At 38.7% G+C, this 26,792-nt stretch overlaps 3 protein-coding genes across 20 annotated transcripts; 2 read left to right on the top strand and 1 right to left on the bottom strand.

Annotated features, from left to right (window-relative positions):
- Nucleotides 1-960: 960 nt before the first annotated feature.
- LOC107307914 (uncharacterized) lies at nt 961-15,262 on the top strand. Of its 12 annotated transcripts, none has more exons than XM_085520850.1 (4): nt 8,305-8,398; nt 9,325-9,385; nt 11,870-11,952; nt 13,306-15,262. In XM_085520850.1, exon 4 carries the CDS (start codon nt 13,306-13,308, stop codon nt 14,659-14,661), a length of 1,356 nt encoding a protein of 451 aa, XP_085376976.1. In that variant the 5' UTR covers nt 8,305-8,398; nt 9,325-9,385; nt 11,870-11,952; the 3' UTR covers nt 14,662-15,262. The 12 variants fall into 12 exon arrangements, 11 of the variants coding, with proteins under 11 accessions (XP_085376979.1, XP_085376977.1, XP_085376983.1 ...); XM_085520846.1 differs by lacking the exon at nt 8,305-8,398 and adding an exon at nt 8,476-8,613; XM_085520849.1 differs by lacking the exon at nt 8,305-8,398 and adding an exon at nt 8,500-8,613 and having other exon boundaries at nt 9,328-9,385.
- On the top strand, nt 5,038-7,892 carry LOC146757436 (beta-1,4-galactosyltransferase galt-1-like). The gene has a single exon (XM_085520858.1). The coding sequence runs from the start codon at nt 5,038-5,040 to the stop codon at nt 6,355-6,357; it is 1,320 nt and encodes a 439-aa protein (XP_085376984.1). The 3' UTR covers nt 6,358-7,892.
- A 2,381-nt stretch (nt 15,263-17,643) lies between the features above and the next one.
- Nucleotides 17,644-26,778, bottom strand: FBXW2 (F-box and WD repeat domain containing 2). Of its 7 annotated transcripts, none has more exons than XM_015879410.3 (7): nt 26,266-26,778; nt 24,635-25,144; nt 23,000-23,194; nt 22,000-22,133; nt 21,297-21,383; nt 20,634-20,803; nt 17,644-19,244 (listed from the first exon to the last, which is right to left on the bottom strand). In XM_015879410.3, exons 2-7 carry the CDS (start codon nt 25,122-25,124, stop codon nt 18,956-18,958), a joined length of 1,365 nt encoding a protein of 454 aa, XP_015734896.1. In that variant the 5' UTR covers nt 25,125-25,144; nt 26,266-26,778; the 3' UTR covers nt 17,644-18,955. The 7 variants fall into 7 exon arrangements, with proteins under 7 accessions (XP_015734896.1, XP_085376967.1, XP_085376969.1 ...); XM_085520841.1 differs by having other exon boundaries at nt 26,373-26,778; XM_085520843.1 differs by having other exon boundaries at nt 26,386-26,778.
- Between the last annotated feature and the right edge of the window lie 14 nt (nt 26,779-26,792).

Below are 26,792 nucleotides of genomic sequence, written 5' to 3'. Positions count from 1 at the left end.
TGGAGTCACATTTATTAGGTGACATAGTTCCTTTAGAGAAGGGGAAAAGGACTTCGAGCATGAGCACAAGCCATCAGGAAAAACCATGGTGACCTGGGGAAATTCATGCAGCACTGATGTTGTAGTATAGTTTCATGAAAGTGTGACATCTTGAAGGCAAAATATGTTTTTCTCTGTTTTGTTTTGTTTTGTTTTGTTTTTGTGTGTGTGTGTTGGTGTGGGGCTTTTTGTTGTTGCTGGTTTTTTTTGTTTGTTTGTTTTGGTTTTTTTGTTTGGCATTTTTGCTGATATTTAAGTACCTGGCCTATACAATGAGATCTTTATTTAAAGCATTTTATCAAGGCTGTGGAAGCTCTAAAGTAAAGTAGGCTTATGCATTTTGCTGCAAACAATTTTTTTCCTATGTTTTCCCACCCAGGCGACTCCTCCCATTGAGTTATTTATGTTAACTGCTATTATAACTCCACTAGGCAACCCAGTGTTCGTTCAGAGTTACATCCACCCTCTCTTTCAGACACCCATCATAGACTGAGGTACAGTATGATTGAATGCGAAGTTTTATTTTCTGGTCCAACAACTGTGCACACAATTGCTGTGCTTGGTTTTATGTCAATATTTGTTTCAGAGATCATTCTTAACAGAGAACTAAGTTTACCAGGAAGTTCTCTGTAAAGCACAATATGTTGTGTAAGATCAACTGCTGAAACACACTAGATTATGTTTGATGTCATGGAGACCATTTAAATGGTGATCTAGATAAATCTTCAAGAATATATACACAAATATTGTCCAGTGAAGAAAACGATCATCTTTCATTTTTCCTGTCTGAGAGGCTAGGAGCTGTAAGCATCAGCTGAAGAACATCTCAGTCAAAGCTGTTAAACTGCGAAAATAACAACAGAAAGGAAACTATTTTGCAGAACAGGAAGTTACGAAGTCACGAGACTTCCTGTGAACTATCAGAAGCATAATTGCAGAGGAAACAGATGCTAGGTGACAAGAGAGGTTGCAAGGTCTCTCATTTCAAAGGGATCATAAGGCAGAAATCAGGCTGAAGCACTGAAAAGTGCGAGACAAAGAGGCATGGAATTGTAAGTAATTGTAAGTACCCTACTGTTCGATTTCTCGTATGTTCAGGAGGGCACAAATTCGTGCGTTCTGGTGAAGAACCACCAAGACTGCACCTAACAACCATTAACAATTCTCCTCCTTATGTAACAGCTAAAAAATGCTGAGGCTTACTCTAATTATTTCAGGAAAAATAGGTGCTTGTGTTCTAGAAAGCTCCAGTAAGAAAGCTGTAAAACCAGTCTCTTACTGTTTTGTTAGAAGTTTACTCAGTGATCTCTTGAGGTCCTTTCCAAACCCCGCAATTCTGTGAGATGTCGTATTTAAATGTTGCCTTTCGGTTTCCTTTTAGCACCACAGCTGGTATTAAGCAAAACAGACAGGGAGGATTCAGACTTGAAAATGTATTTTAAAAATCATCTTTTAAGCAGGTGGGATATTTTTCAGTTTTAGAACAATCAGTTGTTTTTTCAGTAACTATAAGAGACTACAGTGAAATCAGATGCAAAGAAATAGTGACCATTTTCTCATAATTGGAATGTAATCTTACGTTAACTGAGACTTCAGCAGCACAATCTCATTTGAAAGAAAAGATAATACACAGCACATCAGCAAGTGTATCTTAAAAGTTCTGTGTGCAAAGTCTTGTTTCAGAATGACAGTGGTTATTTCTGTTCAAAAATGATTTCTGTAGCAACAGCTGAGAAAAATATATTAGTTTTTAAAATATCATTAGTTAGAAAAACATAAAAGTTTACATTTTTAGTCACCTAGTTCATTAGACTATGGCTAACATTTGTAGCCTGTGGATTCCAAAGAGCTGCCGCATGTTTGAAACCAAAATTGTATTTCATACTCAAGGAATTGATGCTTTCTCTTTCTTGGAGGATTTGTGTATCAGTTAATCTTCCTGAGAACAGGACAAAATTAAAGACAAATACAAACAGTACTGGAAGTCACTGGTAGTTTCCAAACACAACACAATTATTCAAGGAGGTTGCGATAGGTTATTTATACAGTTCTTTAATGTATCTGATTCCTTCATGCAAGAGAAGGAGCTTATTTGTTCCTTTATATTCTCTATCTGTAACGTTTTGTTCACAGTCACTATTCATGCCCTAGAAGTATTCTGGTTTTTACTAGGAGGGTTGGTTTAGTTTAGTTTTGTTCTGTTTTCTGAAATAAGTGGATGGTAACACTCTTAGCGTGCTAAAACTACTAACTACAAGTAGAGGCTGACTCCTGCTTGTTCTAAAAATAGGCTGTTGGTTTGAATTTTAACTTGCTCAAATAAGTGATATGTGCATACAAATTGTGTGAAGAGAAAGCATATAAAATTTTTTATTGCATGGAGTTGAAAATGGACAAAAGGTCACCTTGCCAAGAAGACATGAGGTGCAAAGGAATGAATGTTTTCTGTAATTTCCTGCTTTTTTGTAATTTGCACATAAAAACTAAAATGGCAACTTTTGTGCAGTGAGATGTACAGGAATTATTCTATTTTTACTAGAATTATGTATTTTTATTAGAATAATGATTAGACTACTAGTCTAAAAGTCTCAGTATTCTAAAAGTAAGAGCAAGTAGATGAGAGCACTTGCCTGTAGTTGATTTAAACATTTGGGTATTGCAGGAAGAGACCAGTAAGTTTTTTTATTTTTCAATGAAATTTCTGTGTAAATTTCCCAAGACTTACTTAGCAGGAAATTTTTAAGGCATGGAGCTGCCTGATGTGAGAATGACAGTTGAAAACTTGGCACCAGAACAGTGTATGATTTTTGCAGTGAACATCTCTAGCAAAAATAATAATAATGATGATAATGATAATGATGATGATGATGATGATGATGATGATAATAATAATAATAATAATAATAAATCTTGATAGACATTAAGAGTGAGGAATGTTATCAGGGTTTTGTTTCATCTCACTTCATAGCAAGTAAGTAAATTGTCTCCCCAGAAGAGTAATGAAATTCAGACCAGTGTTCTCTGATTTTCTCAATCACTTTATCATTTTCTTGGATGGAAAGAAAAGTTCGGAGTCATAACCTGCTCAACTTTTAGAGCTTAATTGAATTTTCTGTCCTTTGTTGTTGTTACATGCATCTCAGCCTTCAGACCAACTCCATTCTCTGCAAAAAGCACTGTTGATTGATTGCTCCCAGAACGCTGACAGCTAAATCCCACCGCCAAAGTGTAAAAACCAAAACATGCTCCAAGGCCTATAACTTGGACAGACTCTTTTTCCATGTCACTGTTGGCTTCTTTTTCTTTAATGTTTTCTTATCTTTCTGAAGTTTTCTGTGGCCATTTTTTTTTATCTCACTTCACAGTTATGAAAAAAGCTTCAATCCAAAATATTCTGTTTTTTAATGGACAGCGAGTTAGTAATTGCATGTGGTTTACAGTGCAACAGTAGCAGTAAGTATTTGAAAAGCTGAAACAAATTCATTAGCAGTTGATGATGCAACCCTACTTTCCTATATATTGTCAGCTGCTTAATGCAAATATTACTTCTAGGGTCCTGCTTAACTGCTAGTGAAACAAAATGTGTATTTGAAATTTGGAGGTTAATTGAGGAGACAATATTTAAAGTGTTTGCACAGACTAAGAAAAAAATGTGCATAACCAAGTAACTTTAACTTAGTATATTAGAAAAATATATTCTATGTTTGTAGTGTGGTGTTAAAATCGATTAATACCACTGCACAAAGGAGGAAACAGAGATTACATTTAATTTTAACTTTAGAGAATAGGTCATTGTATGTGTTCTAAAGTAATTCTTACTTTTGGACAGGAAAATTTAAACAAATAAAAAATAACATGTGAACAGCATCTTGGATTTTCAAATTATACCAGATAGCAATGCTTTCATCACATTCGTTAAAGAACTCTGAAGTTAGAATAAAGCTGCAAGTAAAGTGGCAATACTGTGACTAAATGGAAAGCAGTCATTTATATATTCATTTGAAATTGAATGTATACAGGAAGATGCAATGCATACAAATTATGGCCCTCTGATGTTAACTGTACTGATGTGTGGTTGTGATGTGTCACATTATCACTCTCTGACGGCCACTCATAGAATAAGTCAAGTTTTTGTTTTCTTTCAGTTTGCCTTCCATCTGCCTGATGGTTTAAGCAGGTATAAAGCCAAGCTGTGAACATATAGTGAAAAATCCCTACTCTGTAGAATGCTTTGTGAATCTTAGAGAACCTGTGTTGCAATGGCAAGGTTAAAAAGTTCTGTACTGTGCATAGCCCCAACAAAGGTCACAAAATCCAGACAAAGTACTTTTGGAATCAGCTACCAATTTAGAATTGTGATCTGTGTTTTCATCTTCTGGGGTAAAAGAAATTTACCTTTATAGTAATCATGGCCACCTGAATAAGGATAAAGGTCATTCTTTTTTTGAAGCTCTTTTCCTAGATATTGTTGAATACTGTAGCATCTCACAAGATTCTGAACACAAGACTCTGAAAATATTTTATTTGTGGCTTGGGAATCAGAACACTGACAGAGCAAGATTAGGGTTAGGGTTACCCAATTCGAAAGGATTCAGCTGGGATTTGTGTTTCACAGCACAACTTTAAAGGAAGAGGGGAAAAAACGGTTTTATATCTCTGAATACCAAATGATAAAGCATGTTAGTCTTCACAAATGCAAAACTTTTTCCAGGCCTCAAAATTAAGCAGATTACAGTCACTTTATTATATTCTATAGCAAAACAAGTATTCTATAGTGGAATAATTCATTTTATCCAAATGCAAAGTCTACATGAAAAGTCAGGTCTTCATATTGAGGTATCAAAAATATAACTGTTGTCCTTAGGACAATACAGTTCAGTGAAAGTAAAACATCTTCTTTTTGGCAAATCATTGAAAGTCTGATTTTGTTTTGTTTTAGTGAATGTGAATAGAAGATTGAGATGTAAAGGTCTGAGTCCCAAATTCTGAAATTCAGCAATGATACACTGTGGAAAAAGACATGTTTGTGCAGTTGTTGCAGGTATTGTAATTTTTGGAAGTATTTTAATCTGCTCCTGGAAAGGTCCTCAGCTACAAAATAGTATAACAAGAAAAATCTTTCCCCAAGCCAAAAATGTCATTCCAGTAGGTCAGACCTGCAGAGGAGAAGCTGCAAAAAATGTAATAACGCCATTAAAAGATAACAGGACTTTTATTATATCCCCATACTTTGATGACAGAGAAGGCAAAGTCACACGTGTGATTGGGATTGTTCACCATGAAGATGTCAAAGAACTGTACTGCTGGTTTTGTTGTCAGCCCCATGGGAAGATACATGTATCAAAAGCAAAAATAGACGTTCACTCAGACAGATTTGGATTCCCCTATGGTGCAGCAGATATAGTTTGCTTGGAACCCCAGAACTGTGATCCGACACACGTATCAATTCATCAGTCTCCAGATGGAGATATTGACCAGCTGTCCAGGTTTGAAATAAAAAATCGCAAAGCAGAGCCCTTCTCTGTTGACTTCACAGTGTGCATCTCTACCATGTTTGGGAATTACAACAATGTCTTACAGTTTATACAGAGTATGGAAATGTACAGGATCCTTGGGGTACAGAAAGTGATGATCTACAAGAACAACTGCAGCCAGATGATGGAGAAAGTCCTGAAGTTTTATTTGGAAGAAGGAACTGTAGAGGTAATTCCCTGGCCAATAAACTCATATCTCAAGGTTTCTTCTAAATGGCACTTTTCTATGGATGCAAAAGACATTGGCTACTATGGACAAATCACAGCTCTAAATGACTGTATATACCGCAACATGTGGAGGAGCAGGTTTGTGGTTCTTAATGATGCTGATGAAATAATTCTTCCCCTGAAGCACTCGGACTGGAAAACAATGATGAGCAGCCTTCAGGAGCAGAACCCAGGAAGTGGTGTTTTCCTCTTTGAGAACCATATCTTCCCAACAACCGTATCCACTCCCATGTTCAACATATCAACTTGGAACACTGTTCCAGGCATTAACATACTACAGCATGTTCACAGAGAGCCAGACAGGAAAGAGGTTTTCAATCCCAAGAAAATGATAGTTGATCCAAGAAAGGTGATTCAGACTTCAGTCCACTCTGTCCTACAGGCTTATGGGACCAGTGTGAACGTTCCAATGGATGTTGCCCTCGTTTATCACTGTCGGGTGCCCCTTCAAAGAAACCTTCCCAGAGAATCTCTCATCAGGGATACAACGTTGTGGAGATACAACTCATCGTTACTCATGAATGTTAACAGAGTTCTCTATCAGACAGTGCTGTAAGGTCAGAAGTGCAACTTTGTCTGCAAAAAGCAAAAGTGGAGAGTTGCCTGTGTCCCAGGGAGGCATAGGATATCTTTAAAGATCACATTCAAATCTGTTGCTCGTGATGATTACATCTCACAGTGATCTGGGAGAACAGCCCCTGTATGTACTGACCAAATGTAAACGCATTCTGCCTGTGAACTATAGCAAGGTATCAGAATCATATTGTGGCTTGGGTTGGAAGGGATCCCAAGGATCAAGTCCCAACCCTCCTGCCACAGGCATGGCTACCAATATCTATATCTGGTACTAGACCAGGCTGCCCAGGGCCCCATCCAAGTTGTCTTGAACACCTCCATGGACTGAGCATCCACAGCCTCTCTTGGCAGCCTGTTCCAGCACCTCATCACTCCCTTGGTAAAGGACTTGCCCTTGACATCCAATCTAAAACTTACCTCCTTGAGCCTAAATGCATTCCCCCTTGTCCTATCACTACATACCTGAGTAAAAAGTTGATGTCTCATTTTTTGTAATCCCCTTTTAAGTACTGGAAGGCTCACAGCCTTCTGTCTTCAGGCTTAACAAGCACAGCCCCCTCAGCCTGTCTTCATAGGAGAGGTGCTCCAGCCCTCCAGTCATTTTTACGGCCCTCCTCCTCCTGTTGGACCCTCTCCAACAGCTCCACATCTTCCCTGAACTGGGGGCCCCACACCTGGTCACAGAACCCCAGATGGGGCCTCACAAGAGCAGAGTGCAGAGGGACAATCATCTCTCTGTCCCTACTGACCACCCCTCTTCTGATGGATCTCAGGACACCACTGGCATTCCATGCTGCAAGAGCATACTGCTGGCTCATGTTCAGTTTATCATCCACCAGGATCCCAAAGTCCTTCCCTGCAGGGCTGCCCTCAAGCAGTTTGCTATGATGAACCTCATTAAGTTCACACAGGCCCCTCAAGTTTGTTGTGGTCCCTCTGGATGATGTCCCTTCCTTCTAATGTGACAACCACACCACTCAGCTTAGTGTCCAAGGGAGCAATTTTCAAAATTGAAAAGAATTGTATTTGATCCATCCACTGTTCTGTAGGGGTGTTTGTGTATGTCTGGGAAGAGCCCAACAATGTTGTTACGTAACAGCAAAAAAGCTTACAAATCCAGTTTGTAATATACTTCTCAAGAGGGAGAGATCACTTTGGTGATGTAATATACATTGTTGGCTGTAAAAGTGTTCTAGCTAAGTTAAGAGTTTTAAGTACAGCAAGTGAATTTAGAGTTCTTGCAAGAGACATTTAATGCTATGTTCTCTGCAGCAATAAATCATGGAGTATTGAAAGGTAATCGGTCTACCAGAAGAAAACCAAAATGTATGGAGCTCAGCATTACAATTTAGTGTCGTAAATCCAGCATTGATGTAAGAACAGCAGCACAATGTTATTGCAGGAATGATTCAGCTACCAAGTGCTGTGTAATTTCCTGGTGTAAATGACTACATTTAATCGTTATGTAACGATCAAATTTCCCTTCACTTAAAATGTATTGGTGTTTGTTTCAGCGGTCTTGGATTGTTGTTTTTCTTTCTTTGTTTTGTTTGTTTGTTTGTTTGTTTTCCCGTTTATTTTTGGTTTCTGTGTTTCTCTATTTTACACAAGTTCATTACATATCTGACAGTCTATGGGGGGAAGTCCGCAGCCTCCAACACAATTTAGCTACACTGTGGTCTCAGCGGCACTTCGTGCACTATTTGCTCTTCGTCCCGCTATGCCGAAGTGTTTCCCCTTCCACGGCCGCTGGATCGACGTGAGCGACCTCGTGCACTGCGCGCAGGGCTGTGCCGGCAGTTCGGTGGTCCCGTTCTGCTCCTGGATGGGGTCGCTCCGCCTCGCTCTCCTTTCTAGGCTTCCTGCTCCTGCCTGGGCTTCCCCGACGGCTTCGGAAACCTGCGCGGGCGGCTGCAGCGAAGGCGCTTCCTGGGGGCCACACCAGCCCGAGCCGTCACTCTGTAACTCAGCCCCGGGCGACGGGTGCACGGGAGCGGGGAAACCGCTCCGGACCGGTGGGGGTGAGTGCGCAGGAGCGAGAGCAACGCGGGTCCTTCTGGGGCCCGCAGGGTAGAGCACGTGGTTCCGCAGCCGCTCGCGGGACGTCCCGTGGCACTCGCGTCCCTCCTGCGGGTGCCACCGCCTTCCCCAGGTGCGAGTGACAGGTGGCAGGAGCGGGCGGCCCCGAATTTCCTCTCTCTGCTGCCGCGGAGGCCGTGGCGGAGCCAGCACAGAGGTACTCGGCGTGGCTGCTGCTGTTGGTGATACAGAGTTAGCTCCGGAGGGGCGTGAGGGGTACCGCTCTGCTCGTATCCGCTCGAGCTTCCGACGGCGGCGTCGCCGCTGCAATGGGAATGGCGCAGTCGCGGGGCGGTGAACGTGGGGTGCGGAGGGGAGTTCGGTGCTGCCGGGGCGTTCGTCGGGCTGGGTCTGCCGCGCGGTAACGGCGTCTGTCCTTCGGTCCCTGTAACGTGCACCACTTGGAAAAGGGACTCACCAGGAGCGAGGTTTTTGTTTCTGTTAAAGAAGCAGCACGTAAGATGATAGACAGCCGTAGCGCTGCTTTGGGGATACTGATACTAACCTCTGAACGGTATGTTTTAGTTGTTTGATAATTGCAAAGGACAGTTTTATTTATTTGTTTTTAAATATCTCTCTGAATAAACTCCAAGTGTGGGAGTGTAATTTTACATTTAGAGAATGCTGCTCAGCAGCAGCGAAAACATTTTGTTCCCAACACTGTTCCAGTCACTGATCAGAAGCTTATTTGCTACAGTGAGGAAATCTGAGTCTCTTTCAGACAAAACTGATGCAAATAAAAGTTGAAGTAACAGTATTAAATGTTGTCATGAAACTTTTTGCTGTTTCTGTTCAGTGTTTACCAAGTCTAATTGTTTACAAAAGGAGAAATTGGTTGGTTTTGTTGTTCTTTTGTTTTGTTTTATAGCAGATGGTTTATGTGTGTACCAGAAGAGGTGTGACATGGGAAGGGTCACGTCACAAACTAAGTACGTGGCATTACTCTCTGGCTTCTTTGTATTTAGAATAGAAATAGCCAGCTTAATTCTTGAAGAACAATATTTTATCAATAATTAAATACCATTAATTAAACAATTTAAACCTTCACAATTTATGCTTCTGCCTTTGATTCATATAAGAGAGACAGTGGCATTTCAAAAAGAAGCTGAACTATCAGCAGATAGTTTTAAAAAGAATGAAAATCTTGTTCAAAATGATGAAATGTTTGTTAATCCTTGGATTTTTTCTTTCAGTTTAAACACCAGTGTTTAGTGCTGTTGCTTTTTGGCAAAGCTGTAAAGCAGAGGAGAACAAATTCTCTTTACAACAAATAATAAATTAATGAGGCTCTTCACAAATTGTAGCCTTGTTTTAGTTAAATTCCAGATAAACCAAGTGTTAGGATGTGTAGTGTCACTGTGCTACTAATTCTAATGCTACTCATTGGAGTCTGAAGTTTTGTAGTTACCTCTGCCAACTGACCCTTTAGAATACATTTGTTTTGCCCTGACTCACCGTAAGGTTGGTAGGTATAGAAGTGAGGTGAGATTTATTTTTATATATATATATATATATATATATATATATATATGTAAATAAATAAACGATGTAGACTTTGTGAAGATACTGAAATGAGCAGCATAAAAGGTCTTCAGGTGTCTGAACACAAATTGAACTAATTATAATGGACAGACACGATGCCAAGGAGATATGGGGGAACATTAATAATGACCTGTGAATGAGTAAAGTAAATTAGCACTTTGCCTCAGTTGCTAATTGTGGAGTGTATGGGAAAGATGAAAGAAGAGTAAATCTGAAAATAGGAAACATACTGTAAAGGTAAAAGCAGCACTCCATTTGAAGGCCAATGCTGAATAATTCCAATCCTAAAATTCTAAGATGACATAGTGAAGAACCAATGGCAGATGCTGAAAAAACGTGTTGTGGTAGTAGTGGTTGGGTGTGTAATAGGAAGTATATAAGTAGTTCATTCATTTATGAGAGGAAGAAAAGAGACTGAGATGTATGGGAGTTCCTAAATGCAGTCCTGATCACAGCCAGGGGTTAGAAATTTTTAGATGGACTGCAAGTGGAAAAAAAGAAAAAAGAAGAACAATAAGGAGAAAAGAGATTAACTCAGTGAACAAGAAATCTTTATTATGACCTTGAACATAGGAAAGCATGTTGTGTAACTATGGCTGGCTATGAGACTTGATCTGACGACAAGCTTGATTGCATCTGTCCAATGTGATGCATATGCAAAAAGTGTTAATCCTAGCATATATCTAAAATGAACTGTTCCAGTAACTGTAAGATTTTGTCACTGTCATTTACAAATATATTTCTGATCACCTGTGCTAGAGGTGAACCAAAACTTGGCCATTTGCACAAAAGCACCGGTCAGGAGAGTTTCTTATAAGATACTGGAATATCCTGTATTGTTTAATGAAAAAGTAACAAAAATGAAGACTGGAAGGAGATGTGACTGCAGTCCTTAAATGCAGGAGGGAGGAAGACAGGCTTTTTACTCTTAATACTGAAGAACAAGGTGGTGAATCATGTTCTATTTGAATAGTAACTGGAATTAAAGAACAAAACCTGAATGAAGTATTAAAACAAAATAAACTCTTTTGAATATGCTGGCAGCTTATTTTTGAGGTTACTATTTACCAAGTATGGTCTATAGTGAGGAAGTATGAAGATACTGTTCCTTCTTAATCTGACCTTGTGTATTTCCTGACTAGATTTCTCTGCTGTTAATCTCAGGAGACCAAAATTCATGAATCACATGTCAGGAGAAACATTCGTGTCATTTATGAAATAGCTGGGTATTTATTTTCTTCAACATTCAGTTTTCTGGGGTGTTTTGAGTTCTTTAATCTGCTGATTATCTTTGCTTCTGGAACCTGCTGTTGTTTTCAGATGTCTCTCACACTTCCTATTCAGAACCTGTAATTACTTACCATAATTAGGGTGATAGTATGTTGCTGAAAGAAAAACATATGTTAGTGAAAAAAAGAACCACCAAAAATCTCCCCACAAATATATAGTATATTTTTAAAAATATTTTTAAGTATGCACATGAACTGCAGATTAACACAGGATTAAATTTCCGGAATGAAACTTAACCAAATAGCAATGAAACAAAACCCACCCAAGTGCCTAGTTTGATTTGCTCCGACAACTCCAACATTTCGTAATGTAGGTGAAATTGCTGGAAGGCAGCTATGCTCTTTGCTCAAGAGAAGTAAAACTCGTTTCTCTGGTAGGTGTGGTTATTATTATGCATATTGCAGAACACTAGCCATTTGAAACAGAAGGTGTTGGCAAGTGTCTTAGGTATTGTATTAGAATCGTTTTTCCTTCAATATTGTACTACATTGAACAATTCTTCCTGTTTATCTCAGAAAAAAAAAACAAAAACAGAGACAGTTTACTTGGCTGTCTGCTTTAAAAGATGCTTTCTCTTTCAGATGTTCACTTTTTGAAACACGGTTGAAAAGATACCTTTCTGTTGTTCATTATTTATACCCAGCAAATGCAAGAGAAATAACAGGTAATAAATTAGTTTTGTATTTTTAATGGTGATATGTTGTGGTATTTCTTTAGGAAAAATTAATTAGCATGTAAGACTGAACAGTATGTTAAGTTATGACATAATCAAGCAGAAATGTTAAGTATGATTTCTGATGCTTCTGACAGCTCTTTTCTGAACTTTCTTTGTAGATATCAAAGGATGCTTGAAATAATATTCTTGGCAGGTGGGGCATTTTAAGGGTTGTTTTGTAAGCATGCTCTTCTCTGTGCTCCACATGATGTTATGATGTGGAATACCAATAGCAAAAGTTACAAAACCATGACACAAATTGATCTAGCATCAATTTGATTAATATGGAACATGCTTCTTCCAGGAATCACTGTGGTGGATGTAGATCTTTGAAGAGAATTTCTTCCTCCTTAATTTTTATGGATGATATCTGAATTCCTAAATATGAGTTTGTAAAGAAAACTTTTTTTTCAGCTCCTCTGACAGGAATTACTGCTTGATTGTTCTATGGACTATGTTAACATATGTTAACAGCTGTTACCAAATGAGTGCTGCCAAGAACTTGGCCTTAAAGGTGCTCAGAAATGCCTCTGTTCCCATAGCAGTGGAAGTTCAAGTCCCCCATGCCATGCCAGACACAGTGCAAGCGTTAATACATTGTCAGGAGATACGGATTGCTGGCTGCAAGAACTTGAGGAAGCCTTCCCTCCAAGCCTTGTCTTGTGCAGTGCCAAGTAGGGTAGAGCTGATAACTAAGAAGTTAAGTTTTATACTACACCCCACCATATGTTTTCTTGAATTCTGCTGGATTGTACGAGCTGACCTTTTGCATGTATTGTCTCATCTGTACTGAAATGCAAGTTAGGGAATTAACACATTAAGAGTATGTCTGGACTGTCTTGTGCAATAATCCCCAATTTGTACAGAAGTGTTTTTTTTTTTCTTTAAATGCTCCAATTCTGCATACATTTCATTTATTTGTCTGCCCCTGCATTTGTAGAGATCAGTTCACTTTAGTTTGTGTATCGTTTACATATACACTATTTAGAGAAAACATTATTTATTTTGCTTTAAATTTTACTCCCTGATCATTTAATCAAATGTTCTAAAGTAGTCATAATAATTAAAAAAAAATCCTTATTCTACTGGATATCGATCTCTGTCATAATAATTACACATATCTGACATATTAATTGTTACAGTGTCATCCATCCCATTACAAGCACAATGTATTTAATGCTTGTTTTTTCATGAAAGCACAGTAGCTGGATCTCTGATTGTGACTGCAGAGTGACAATGATGTTCCCTATGGCTTTTTTCTAAGTTTGCTTTATCTCTTACTGAACATGTTCTTTCCTACAGATGCAGCAGCGTAAACTGCCAGGACAAAGAGATCTGCGTCCATGTTTAGATAGAATCAAAATGTTGTGTGGTGGAAAAAAATCCTACTTTGCTGGTGCTGTGTGCATTATAATGCTAACATCAGTGGTCATGCTTTCTTATCTTAGATTACAGAGACTTATACACCTGCCTAAAATAGTACAAGAAGGCAGCAGGTGTAGAGGGGAAACTGCAAAAAGCACAATAACGCCGTTAAAAGATAACAGGACTTTTATTATATCCCCATACTTTGATGACAGAGAAGGCGAAGTCACACGTGTGATTGGGATTGTTCACCATGAAGATGTCAAAGAACTGTACTGCTGGTTTTGTTGTCAGCCCCATGGGAAGATATATGTATCAAAAGCAAAAATAGACGTTCACTCAGACAGATTTGGATTCCCCTATGGTGCAGCAGATATAGTTTGCTTGGAACCCCAAAACTGTGATCCGACACACGTATCAATTCATCAGTCTCCAGATGGAGATATTGACCAGCTGTCCAGGTTTGAAATAAAAAATCGCAAAGCAGAGCCCTTCTCTGTTGACTTCACAGTGTGCATCTCTACCATGTTTGGGAATTACAACAATGTCTTACAGTTTATACAGAGTATGGAAATGTACAGGATCCTTGGGGTACAGAAAGTGATGATCTACAAGAACAACTGCAGCCAGATGATGGAGAAAGTCCTGAAGTTTTATTTGGAAGAAGGAACTGTAGAGGTAATTCCCTGGCCAATAAACTCATATCTCAAGGTTTCTTCTAAATGGCGCTTCATGCAAGATGAAACACACATTGGCTACTATGGACAAATCACAGCTCTAAATGACTGTATATACCGCAACATGTGGAGGAGCAGGTTTGTGGTTCTTAATGATGCTGATGAAATAATTCTTCCCCTGAAGCACTCGGACTGGAAAACAATGATGAGCAGCCTTCAGGAGCAGAACCCAGGAAGTGGTGTTTTCCTCTTTGAGAACCATATCTTCCCAACAACCGTATCCACTCCCATGTTCAACATTTCAACTTGGAACACTGTTCCAGGCATTAACATACTACAGCACGTTCACAGAGAGCCAGACAGGAAAGAGGTAATCAATCCCAAGAAAATGATAGTTGATCCAAGAAAGGTGATTCAGACTTCAGTCCACTCTGTCCTACAGGCTTATGGGACCAGTGTGAACGTTCCAATGGATGTTGCCCTCGTTTATCACTGTCGGGTGCCCCTTCAAAGAAAACTTCCCAGAGAATCTCTCATCAGGGATACAACGTTGTGGAGATACAACTCATCGTTACTCATGAATGTTAACAGAGTTCTCTATCAGACAGTGCTGTAAGGTCAGAAGTGCAACTTTGTCTGCAAAAAGCAAAAGTGGAGAGTTGCCTGTGTCCCAGGGAGGCATAGGATATCTTTAAAGATCACATTCAAATCTGTTGCTCGTGATGATTACATCTTACAGTGATCTGGGAGAACAGCCCCTGTATGTACTGACCAAATGTAAATGCATTCTGACTTTGAACCATGAGATGGTGCCGTTTAGCAGTTTGCACTCAAATAGTGCTGATGTGTGCCTGATAAAGGCTGCTGCAGCTTTCTTGCTTGGAAGAGTTGAGGTATAGTGGGAAGATCAGTACTTCTACCTTTCTCTAAGAAAATGCATTGGCAAACACATCGGAAGTGACCATGCACAGATTAGAATTTCTTAGAACTGATTTACAACTTTCTATTTTCCTACATTCATTTATGTTTTATTTTGTGCAATAAGTCTGATTTATGTAATGCTCTAATCCATATGCATTTTTCAATCTATGTATTTTAAAAGCCTACACTGAATTGTGGTAAACTAAATCCTCATTTTTTGCTGTTCATACATCATGATTTGGGTACAAAATTTTCATGTAACAATTTAAATAAAACATAAATGCACTGTGAAAATATCTGATATCTACATATCCCGTGTATTATTGGAAATAGAGTTTATGAAATGTTAATATATTGTAATAGCTGCTGGATTTATGCTAATCCAAAGGACTCTGACTGTGCATTTTTGCTACTCACAGCTGTTGTGAATTAGTTAATAAAAATTGCTGCCTTTTGTTGGGAAGCTTCACAACAGAGGGAAGGGCTATAGACTGATGTTGAAGTAACCCATAGGTTCCTGTAAACTGAAGACTACTTTGAGATGGAAAAACAGAAGAATGACTCTATGCATCATCAATTTCTGTCTGTTTTCCTGGAAGCATAAGGCCTCATAACAGAATGCATCTTTGTTCATCAAAATAAGCCATTTTTACTGCTTTGTGTGGTGGGTACATTAAGTTATATTGTACTCCTTTCCTTAGGTAGGTGTAAAAGTACAGAAGAGAAAATAATAACAGAAACAAATAAACCCCTGCAACATACTTATTTTCTTTTGATGGATTATGTGGGAATTGAAAACAAACAAAAAACCCCAACCCTGTAGTTTTATAGTTTCAGTCATTTTAATGTCTCCTACATTCCCACAATAGGGAGGGACAGGGCTGATGTGGCAATATAGTGGAAACTTCCTATGAAGTGATTTCTGGAGCAGTATTACTAGTCTGGCATGGGTGAGATGAAAATGCTTGTGAACATATGCTTTCATTAATTTAAATGTCAATATAGTTTTAATTCTTTCATTCATTTTGTGTTGGAAAGGCATTGGTATGTTCCAACTCTGTCATGAGTAGCTTAGTAGAATTAGTTAGCAAATGCAATTTGTAACTGTCTGATTGTTATTGGCATCTAAAATAATAATTAGCTTAAACTTTATCTTTTATTTAAGTGTAGACAGGTAGTACGGCATGTATTAGATGATTCACATTGTGCTTTTCTGCTTGTGCAATCTGACATAATACCAGAAAAGGAGAATTTGGGCAACCTGCTGCAGTGTTGTACTGCCCTCACACTGGACAGCTTGCTTTCATTAGAGGGAGCCATTACTCTGCTGCAGCATGCTGAGTAACTTTGTCTTCCTTTTACATTCTTAACAGGTAGCTGGTGACTGCAGTAGTGTTTTTCACCTTTCCCACTCCTGTTATTCTCTGTGAAAGTTAATGCAACTTTCGCAGCTTCTGAAACATCCTGTGCTTCAGCTGCCTATTCACACCTGCAGCCTCTCATTAGACTTGCTTCAGTGTGTTTGCTTTGTGCTGGGGAACTCAACATTGGTTGCAGGTGTGGCCTTGAGTGCTGGAAAAAGGTTAAGAATCCTTGAACCACCAGCTATGTATTAGAGCAGCTCAGTAAACAGTTGACTGCCTTTGTCACAAGAGAATAGTACTGAGTCCTGACCTGAGCCAATTTGCTGAGCAATACTATTCCATCGTGTTTGTTCTAACCATCCAGTTGGTTCTAACCAGCCCCTTGTGTGAGATGATTGTCTCAGGTGCTGGATGGTGCATCTGCTCCAGGTTAAATTTGTAAGAGTACTGCCAGTCCATTTATCCAGTATTCTGAAGTCCCTCAGAATAGCAGCCCCTTTTCCTTTGCATAATAACTGTTTCCCTTCCCATGGCTTCTTTCTGCACCTCCAATTTGGTATTGTTGGAAACAAGCTAAGAGTGCACCTCACATCATCAAGGTTACAAATAAAATGGTTAAATGGTCCCTGAAAAACACTACGTGTTGCCAGATAGATTTCTTATCAATAATGACCACTATTGGAACTCCAGCCCAATATCCATCAATCTCACAGTCCAAATATTCAATCCTAATTTCAACAAATTGAGTATAACTTTTTTGTGCATGTTCTTGTCTAAACTGCTTCTTAGGAGGAGGAGGCTAGCGCAGTGTTTTATAGGTGGTCTGTCTCCACGTGCCTCCTTTAAGATGAGTTACTGCACTTATCACACACATACAATTACACTCACCTTAAGAACTTGAAGTTTTCTGTTTCATGTAGTTTTTCTTCACTTCTGTCAGATAGCAAAATCTGTAAGAGATTATCATGCATGCCCCAACTGGCCTACTTTAAATAAAGAGCTATGAAATGTGGCTTCTACTTAATAAAATTCCTTTACTAGAAACATATTTGCAGGGTAAGTTGGTGTGAACAAATGTGGAAAACTGGGTACTTCAGACTTTGGCCTTGTTTTCAAGAGACACTGCTCCACTCTGATTTCTTGTAATCCCTACCACACCACTCCAGTATTGATTCCTGCATACCAAAACTTCTTGCACAGGTGTGATTCATACTACATACCTTTGGGAAACATGGCCTCTGTTCATTACCACATAAGAAAGCAGGTTTCCACAAATGCTGAGAGCCACAAAAACAACAAAAACCACAAACAAATGCTAGTGCTGGGGAATTTTATCAAGGACCAAAGCCAATCATTCTGAAAAATCTAATTAAAATCTATGTAAAAACAGAGACGAAGGGGAAATTTTATTGTAATGAAAAAGCAAAACAAAGCAAAACCCCTAGGTATTTCTAAAGCATTGGAGTTGTGATTTCATAGATACATCTTTTAAGTACATGTCGAACACCACAGAAGTATGTGGAGTATTGCTACTCAATACTTAATGCATCTATACATCCGGTCTCTTACAGCTGATCAAAATAAAATATGTTCTTTCTACTCTTATGTCTTTTTTTCAAATTTTTGATTTTATTTTTTTATTTTCTATTTTTAAAGATGTGCCATTCACATTTGCCCCTTTTTCAAATGTAGATGTAGCAATTAATATAATAATGCACTTTAACTTTTTGGAAAAAAATGTATGGCTGGCAGGCATCATTTACATAATTATTCTTGCTGTAGGGACTGAATATCACCCAGTTCATTTCATTTCTATCTACCGGTGAACTACATTGCATTCCCACATAATCAGAAATGTGGACTATAAAAATACTGATCAAAATATTCTGAGTGAGATAACCACCAGCAAATACGACAAAATACCATCAGAGGAGCTCTAAGGTTAATTGCTTTGGCAAGCTCTATCAGATAAGTGAAAAGTTGGCTCACTCTGACTGAGAAGAGCCTGTATTGGCACATTCCTGAGCTTAAACAAATGATTATTGTTAGCATCTGATTCTAGTTAAAGAACTCTGTTGATTACTCAGTTTCAAAGGATAAGTATTTAAAGCTAACATAAAGAAAAAAAAACTTTTTTGAAGATCAGCACTGGGGAGAAAAAAGATCTATTATGTTCTCATTCAAGTTGAACAAGGAGCCATGCACTGTAACCAGTATTTGGTGTTACATGTACAAAAGCACAAAAGCCTATTCTAAAACAGTAGCTCCACCTTCTGTTTCAACAACAGCAACAACAACAAAAAAGGGCAGAAATGAGGTCAAGCACTATTTCATTGTAGACTTAATGGTGGATCTGAATAGTTTTAACTTCACAAGCTATGCTTCAGAGCCCAAACAGGTATGCTTAAACATGAGCAAAGACAAATTTAATGGTGAATACTGTTAGCATGCTCTGTTGTATTACATCAAAACCAATCTGTTCCCGAATGCCCAAATAAAATCAAATGATTGTGCATTGCATGATGATACCATTAGATCTGCAACTTTGGTTCATGCAAAGTTTCATTTGATGGACACATTGCTGATAGTCCATATAATCCTGAAGATTCTGCATATATAATCTTTTCAGCCATGTTCTTTCCATAACACCAAATGGATACTGTGGTCTGGCATACTGGTGGCAAAAACCAAGCCTGTATCATTTTGACCATTTAGTCCATTTAACCAAGACATTTCACCAGCCAAAAAACTTGAGCCTCTCTTTGATTTTCTATACTCTGGTAGAGGCCAACGGCTTATCAGTTCTTCTGTCCTCAAGTCCATTATATACAGGTATCTATTATCAAACAGTAGAGCAAATATCTCTCCAAAGCCCAGCAAGGACACGTTTGAGAAGTCAGGAGTCTTAATAACCCTAGAAGATAAGACAGCATTGTTAGAAACTCCATCACTACATAGTTATGAACCTGCGTTACAAAAACAAATCCTTATGCGTTTATACTCAAAAATAACTGGATGCAAATTTTTCATATTAAGCAAGTGAACTTCTATGTTAGGTCTGTGGTTCCAGTACTGGCTTTCTGCATTCATGACCATTCTAAATATCTAAATAAGGTCTGAAATGGATTCTGAAAAGCACAACAGAAATAAAAGTCTGCTCCCAGATATACACAAAAGAACAGATGTACTTTATGTTTTACAGTAAACTTTCATTTATATTTAATGCCTAAGTGCCGGTAAAAGGTATGAACCCTTATTTGACCACTTTTTTAAAAGCTGGAGAATAAAGAGTAAAAATGCCATCTTGTGACACCATTGTATATCATTCCAGATTGGTACTAAACAGAATGCTGCTTTACTGACCCTTAGTGTAAATTAAACATATACATATCAGGGAGAAAAAACCATGCATATTAATTCTACTATAGCTTTGGGATTTTTTGCTTCATAAATCAAACCTGAACAGAAATTGAAAAGAATAAGTTTTCCACAGCATTTGACCATACAGTTATAATAATGCACAGAACTGAGGCACAAGAACACATGGATATGAAAATCTGGTTTTAGCAGAGAGTGACTACCTTTCTCTTTTGAAAGCTAATAGTACGAATAACTGAGGAATTCCATCTTAGAAGTACTTTATTTGGAGCTGATCTTCCTATAGCAGGCACTCTTCACAAAATTCCAGCCATTTCAATTAAGAGTCTGCTAAGAGTTCTAGAATACAATTTTTTTCTTTAGTAAGTTAGAATCTTTGATGTCACCACAAAGATTGTTACACCATTTCCAATAGATAAAAGTCACACTTTTTTTCTAAAACAGAATATTTTAGCCTTTTTTTCAATCTGATAGATTTCACTAACATTCCACCTCGTTATTGAGAATGACAGATCTCAGTTCAGTTGTGCTATAAGGAAAAGGTCTTTTTAATATCTTGTCCATTCAAATGACTCCCAGAAAAGACCTGCTTCACTGAAGAGCAATTCTCATAGCAACATTAGCTTCTTGTCACCACAGCAATGCAGTCTGATTTAAGTCTATTTAAAAAAATCTAACGCTCACGTATTGAAAATATGAAAGAGGACTGGCTTATGGCCAGAAATCAAAACAGCAATCAAATGGTTGGTATAATTAGAGATAAATTAGAATGAAAACTGGCAATATTTGTGAAGAATGATGTTTAAAGATTTTTAATCGTGATCCTTTTGAAAAGCCTTAAAAACTCTAACACGCAACACTTTTCATTTTTTTTTAAAGTACACCTTGAGAATAAATTCTGCACATCTGATGTTGAAACATTTACCTGACAATATCATAGCTGGCAAAATCCCACTGGTATAATCCTAGTGCTGAACTGCACACTATGTATTTACCATCAAAGTGCAATCTAGGCTGTAGAGAGATGCTGCGATCTTCAGAAACAGACAGTGTTTTTAAACACTTGCAGTTTATTTCCCTTCCAATTGGCCAAATCTAGAATTAAAAAACAGTTTAAGACCATAAAACATTCAAATTATAAACTACTACACAAATTAAACAAGGCTTACAGTCTTTTGTAAAGCAGCAGGTAAATGTGTGCCTGTTTTTCAAAAATATTTATCATCTTTCATGTGTCAGTTCTATAACTGACTTGTAACACATAGCCACAGACTATTTACATACAGTATCCTCCAACTCAACAGTTTGCAACAACAGCAGCGTTTGCAGTAAGCATCCCACTGACAAGTTAGCACATTAGGCAGACAATAAAAACACTTATATTTTGAATTTTATTATATATATATTGATCTAGCATTTGATTCTAAACATGAATAGTAGCTTCCAAAGAGTTTCTTGTCTTGTATGTATCTTTATAAGCAGGGACTATGAGAGAAAAAATCCTGTATTATTTCTGAATCAGAGAAGCACTCAAATATTCTGCTTCCTTGCATATTGCAATGATACATGTTCGATATATGGTACATACCTTGATTTCATACTTATCTGCACTTAAAAGAATATAATCCCCAGGACTATGCATAAGAGATTTGACTTTGCACTTCTGCAAAACTACCTGTAATTGAAGGATGTAATGACTTATTTTGATGCTGTTAACTAACCAAGCATTCATTTGCATAGTTCTTTTTGTTACACAAGAACACACAACACAAATGGTCAAAAGTAATACAGATGCCTTCAGCACCTAAAGGGAAACTACCATTTACGCTAACTTGTTTCTACTAGTGAGAACTTCTTGTATAGATAAGTTAACACAGGTACTTCTCCAGAATTCTGCCCTCAGTGCACATTCCAATTTCTGAAATGCTCAGGAGTGAAATACCATTTCTAAACTTCAGAACACTTTTTATGTTTAGACTTTAGTTATCACAATTGTTAGTTTTCTACATAATTTTTAAAAAGTAGCTTGCTTTTTGAATGATTGCATTCATTTGATCTTTCAAACTAGTATTATTCCAGCTACTTCAGAACAGAAATCTCTTCTTTCCTTTGAAGACTTTATTTACAGCTTTTCTTTCTGCTTACACATTATTTTGCAATATCTACATTTCCTGATCTTCTTCAGATTCTACAACTAGGGGCAAGACTGGGATTAGAAAACAGAAAGTTAGAACAACTTGCAAACATCATGCAAATATTTGTCAAGATTAACTAAAAAACAACATTCCCACCTTAGTGACCCATTCTGTGTGTCCAGTAAGGGTATTCAGGCACGTTCCTGTTGATAAGGCCCACACTTTCACAGTGAAGTCTGCAGAACCACTGACTAGAACATCAAGTTCATCGTTGTAGTCCACACTAAAAACTACAAGCAAAGAGGGTTCTCAAAAGCAGCAACAGTCTGTGTATGTTTTTTCCTGTGATACTGCAGCTAGGTCAAATTCACTGACTGTTACATTTTTAACTGTTGCTCTTCAACTGCACATGTAAATTATTACTCTCTATTCCTGAGTTTACACTGCAAAATTACCAGATGTTTGTACAAATTAAAAGCATGAAGATCATTGGTTCCATTATGGCTGGATTATGTTGAAGTTCCTATCCTAACAGTTTTAAGAAATCAATTCCAGCAGGATTATTATGATTAATACATCTCATTATTCATAGAGAACAGATCTACAGTTGAGCTGAGTATACTCTGTGGTAGAGGACTGAATTAAGACTGAAATGCAAACAGAGATCCCCAGGCTTGACTGTGCTTTTTCCTGTAAGACTATCTCCAGAGTGGGAATTTGGAGAACTCCCACTGCCATGTGCTCCCTGTTAACAGGTGATAAACAGAATTTGCATCTATTGTTCTAGACTCTAAAACACTAAATCACCATGATAGTATTCTTTCTACACCTACAAAACACTATATGCCTATGCGTTGGAGTAATTCAAGGGTAAACAGGTCTAGATCTATTCTGGCCACTTCTCTCTCACTTCCCTCATTGGGTACAGAGCCTTACAAATATACTACTGCGGACAAAGCTAACTTAAATTATAAACTGTTCTATATATATACATATACACATACTCATATATATGATAAGTATGTGTATATATATATGCATATATGAATGACATATATACATATATGAATATACATGCATATACATATACTATATGTATATATATACACATATGTTACTTGACTGATGAAAATAAAATCTGAGATGTTCAACATACCTGCGCCAGTGTGTCCTCTGAAATGCTGTGTTTTTGCCCCAGAGCTCCATTCCCAACAGGCTACGGTGTTATCAAAAGAGCCTGTTACAAGTTTTTGTTCATCAAACTTCACTGTAGCACAAGTGTGTGTCTGGATACCATAGATGCACTGACCTGTGCTTACATCCCACAGTTTTGCAGACAAGTCATCTGATCCTGTAAGATAAAACAAAAGGATAATTGTAAACAAATATGAAATAAAATTACTAGTCCTCCACAACCTCTCTGAGCAACCTGTGCCAGTGCTCCATCACCTGCACAGTAAAGAAAGGTTTCCCAGTGTTCAGATGGAACCTCAAGTGTTTTATTTTGTGCCCATATCCTCCTGCCCCATCACAGGGCACCTCTGAAAAGATCCTGGCTCTGAACTCACTGCACCTCCCTTCAGGTATTCATACATACTAATTAGATTCCTTCAAGCCTTCCCTTCTGTAGGCTGAACAGTCTCAGCTCTCTCAGCCTTTTCTCAAAGGAAAGAATTAACAATCTAAAGATGCTAGATATCTCTCTTCCAGTTTTTCCACATACTTTTAGAACCTTCCATAGTTTCCAACATTCCCTCCATTTGGAAGTGCCTACTGAGAAAAACACCTGGAAGTTTTATATGATTAGATCACATCCAGGTTTGCAGAGCAAACTGACTGTACTGCAAGCTTTTCTTTGTTTCACATAGGAAAGGAGTCCATCAAATCTCTTTGTAGAGAAAGATGGAAAGACAGCAGATGAACACCTGGCCCTTTCACCTGCATTTCCTTTCTCCACCAAAACTTGTAACAAAGACTGGACAGAAGTCCTAGATGCTTCCACCTCTTTTTTCCCTTTTGGTTTCAGCACAGAATTATGCAGCTTCCCAGTAAGGTCTGACAGTGCTGTTTCCTTTGTATTTTCCTTCCCTGGTTTCTAGTGAAGTGAAAAGACTGCCTAGAGTCTAGTTGCTTGTTTCTAATAACCACCCTAGTGTACCAGAAGATGTGGAGGGATATGTATTTCTGAGTTCACAATGAAATCTTGAAGTCCGCAACTTTCAGGAAGGAAGCTGAAACCATCAATGCAATATGCATATCAGATTCATAGCAAGGTTAAATCTAGTTTACAGGTATTCATACAAGAAACAAGATCATGTTAAGAACTGAAAGTGCTTAAGAATGTAACAGAGAAATTATCTTACTGCCGGGAAGACAGACTTTTCCTGACACAGCTTGAGTCTACGGCGACCACACTGTGAGACCAAACTTTGTTTAACCTGAATGAGATCACAGATATCCTTTAAGAGGACACCTAACGTAAATGTACTTCTAAATTAGCTTGCTAATCTGAAGAACAACATGCAGTGCTGTAACCATGTCTTTTTATTTAACCAATAAATAAATTGGTCTCCCGGTTTGTTTTCCTATTAAAATGTTTAGTGAGCTTGATAGCATACCAGATGTTTCAGAAAATGGAAAAAAAATAAAATTGAATTGCCTTAAATTGAGTTTGCATTATGAAAATAATCTGTCTGGTCAAGAAAAATCAACTTCTCATTAATCAAGTGAAGGAGTTTGGGGGTAGAGATAACAAATAATAGTAAGACTCCAAGTTTTCTGAACTTCCTACCTGTGCACAGAAGACCATCTTTATAGTAAAGTGCATATACTCTGGCACTGTGTCCAATTAAAGAGGATGTCTCAAAGGCTTCATGGTCCTTCAGTTGCTTCATCCTTAAAATAGCCTTTAGGTAAACCTTCTTCCAATGCAGAGGATCCTGAACAGAGTCATCTATTTGCCAACCCAAATTCTTACATGCAGTTTGCCACACCTCTGTACAGGCACTTATAACCTTATTCCACTGTTTAGAGACGAGGCAACATGTGAGTAAGGTGTGAGGATCAAGCCATTTTAACAGATAAAAACTAAGTTCCAATGGAAGAAGTTTGAGGAAGTCCCTCTTGAGAAGAATCTCTAGATTATTCGAGAGGTGCCTGAGCTGGACTGCTCCACTCAAGCTAATCAGGTGATCCAGAGTTTCATTTTTCTGCAAGTCCGTCAGAGAAAGAAATGTAATAGAAATGTTATCAAGCCATGCTTCAAAGTCCTTTTTCTCCATAAGGTTATGGAAAAATTTACCTGTGGTACATCAAAATACTGTATTAGTTCTGTTCAGAAAACAAGATAAGCATCACATCATTATTACTGGTACATCAGTATTTTAAATGGCATGTTAAAGCACAGACTGAAGTGATCAATCACAGCACAAAATACTCATTAGGTTAGTAAGAAGCATTCGCACATCCTCGAAACTGCTATTTGTCCTACTTAAGACTCAGAAGTGAGTTGTAGGAGACAGTGCATGCCAGCATTCACTACCAATGTTTACACCTTTCATGTAATGAGTTAACATTTTCACATTCTGAATCCAGTAAGAGTTGATTCAAGTTTTAAATCTACTTTAGTGAATAAATGCTGTTTTACAGTTTACTTATCATTTAGTTGAAAAAAGGAAGAAAACAAAGCATAAAAACAGAATAACAAGAAGCTAATTACTGACTGAATGAACTCAGACTCTTGTCTTCACTTCATAAAAAGTTACCTGCTCTGTGCTTAAAGAAGATACAAAGAGATGCCTGGAGAATCGTGTTGAAGGGCATGTAACCTCTTCTGTACCTCCTTCATGTCTTTGTTTTTTTCTTATAAGACAAACTCCCCTCCCCCCGACCCTTGTTTTCTCAGTTTACATCCAATGAACAGGCCTGCGAAACCTACAGATTGAAATGCTACCTCTTCAACTACGGAACCTGCATTTGTTTCTGTACGCTGTGGCATCTCAAGTTCCTACAATGGGCTTCAGCAAGCGATTAAAAAGATGAGCATGTGGCAAACTGTGAAAAAGCCAGATTTATTTTCTGTGGGAGATGTCATTCAGCACATTAGATACTAACTGAATTTAAGTAACACAAGCTCTCAAATCAAATGAACTGGGGAATCTGAACGGGAGCTCATCATATGTGCGCTTTCTCCTTCACAGAACAAAAGTGTGAAGTGCATCTCTGAACATGACACAGGAAAGTACAGAAAAGCAGATTCTTCACTAGGAAAGTCTACAGATGTAGAGAAGCATCACTTCTCGATAACATCTTAAAAATCATCTGTAGGCCTTCTTAATTAAACACACAGAAACAGCTGCTCCTATCGCGCTATAAGTTCTTACAGTAACTTTTACTGACAGAACTTAGGGCTTTCTTCAGCACCTTCTGCACACTGTGTTTGTCGCTCTATCAGACATGTGTTTTCTTAACAACAAGCGATTTCTCGCTGCAGCACGTGCCGTGCGCGCTGCTCCACGCGTTATCCGCACCCGCTCCACTCACGGCCGCTCCCGTCCAGCTCCGCTCGCACAGAGCGCGGCGCAGCCCGCAGACCTCCAGCGCCTTCCGCACATCGGGCCGCGGCGCTCACCTCAGGTAGCGGCCGGGCGCCTGGCGTCCCTCAGCAGGCAGCCGCCGCGCCTCGCACCGTCCTCCAGGGCCCGGCAGGGGCTGGGGCTTCCCCGCGGCCATCGCTCCCACGGCAGAAGGACGGTCTCCCGCTACTTCTGCGGGCACTCACGGAAGGCTGCCGCCCTCGGACAGCGATGGGAGCCTCGGTCACCTCCAGCGCCGGGGGAGACGCGAGGCCCCTGCGCCGAGCGGACCGGCCGTCACCCCGAGGGGAGCCACCGCACCGAAGCCCACGGCGCTCCGTGCTCCGGCAGCTTCCGGCGCATCCTCCAGACGTC

Source organism: Coturnix japonica, chromosome 21, assembly GCF_054131305.1.
Source record: "Coturnix japonica strain WE chromosome 21, WE-NBRP24, whole genome shotgun sequence".
Taxonomy (NCBI): domain Eukaryota; kingdom Metazoa; phylum Chordata; class Aves; order Galliformes; family Phasianidae; genus Coturnix; species Coturnix japonica.
Note: the sequence above shows the minus strand (reverse complement) of the source record. Positions and strands in the feature narration are given on the sequence as shown.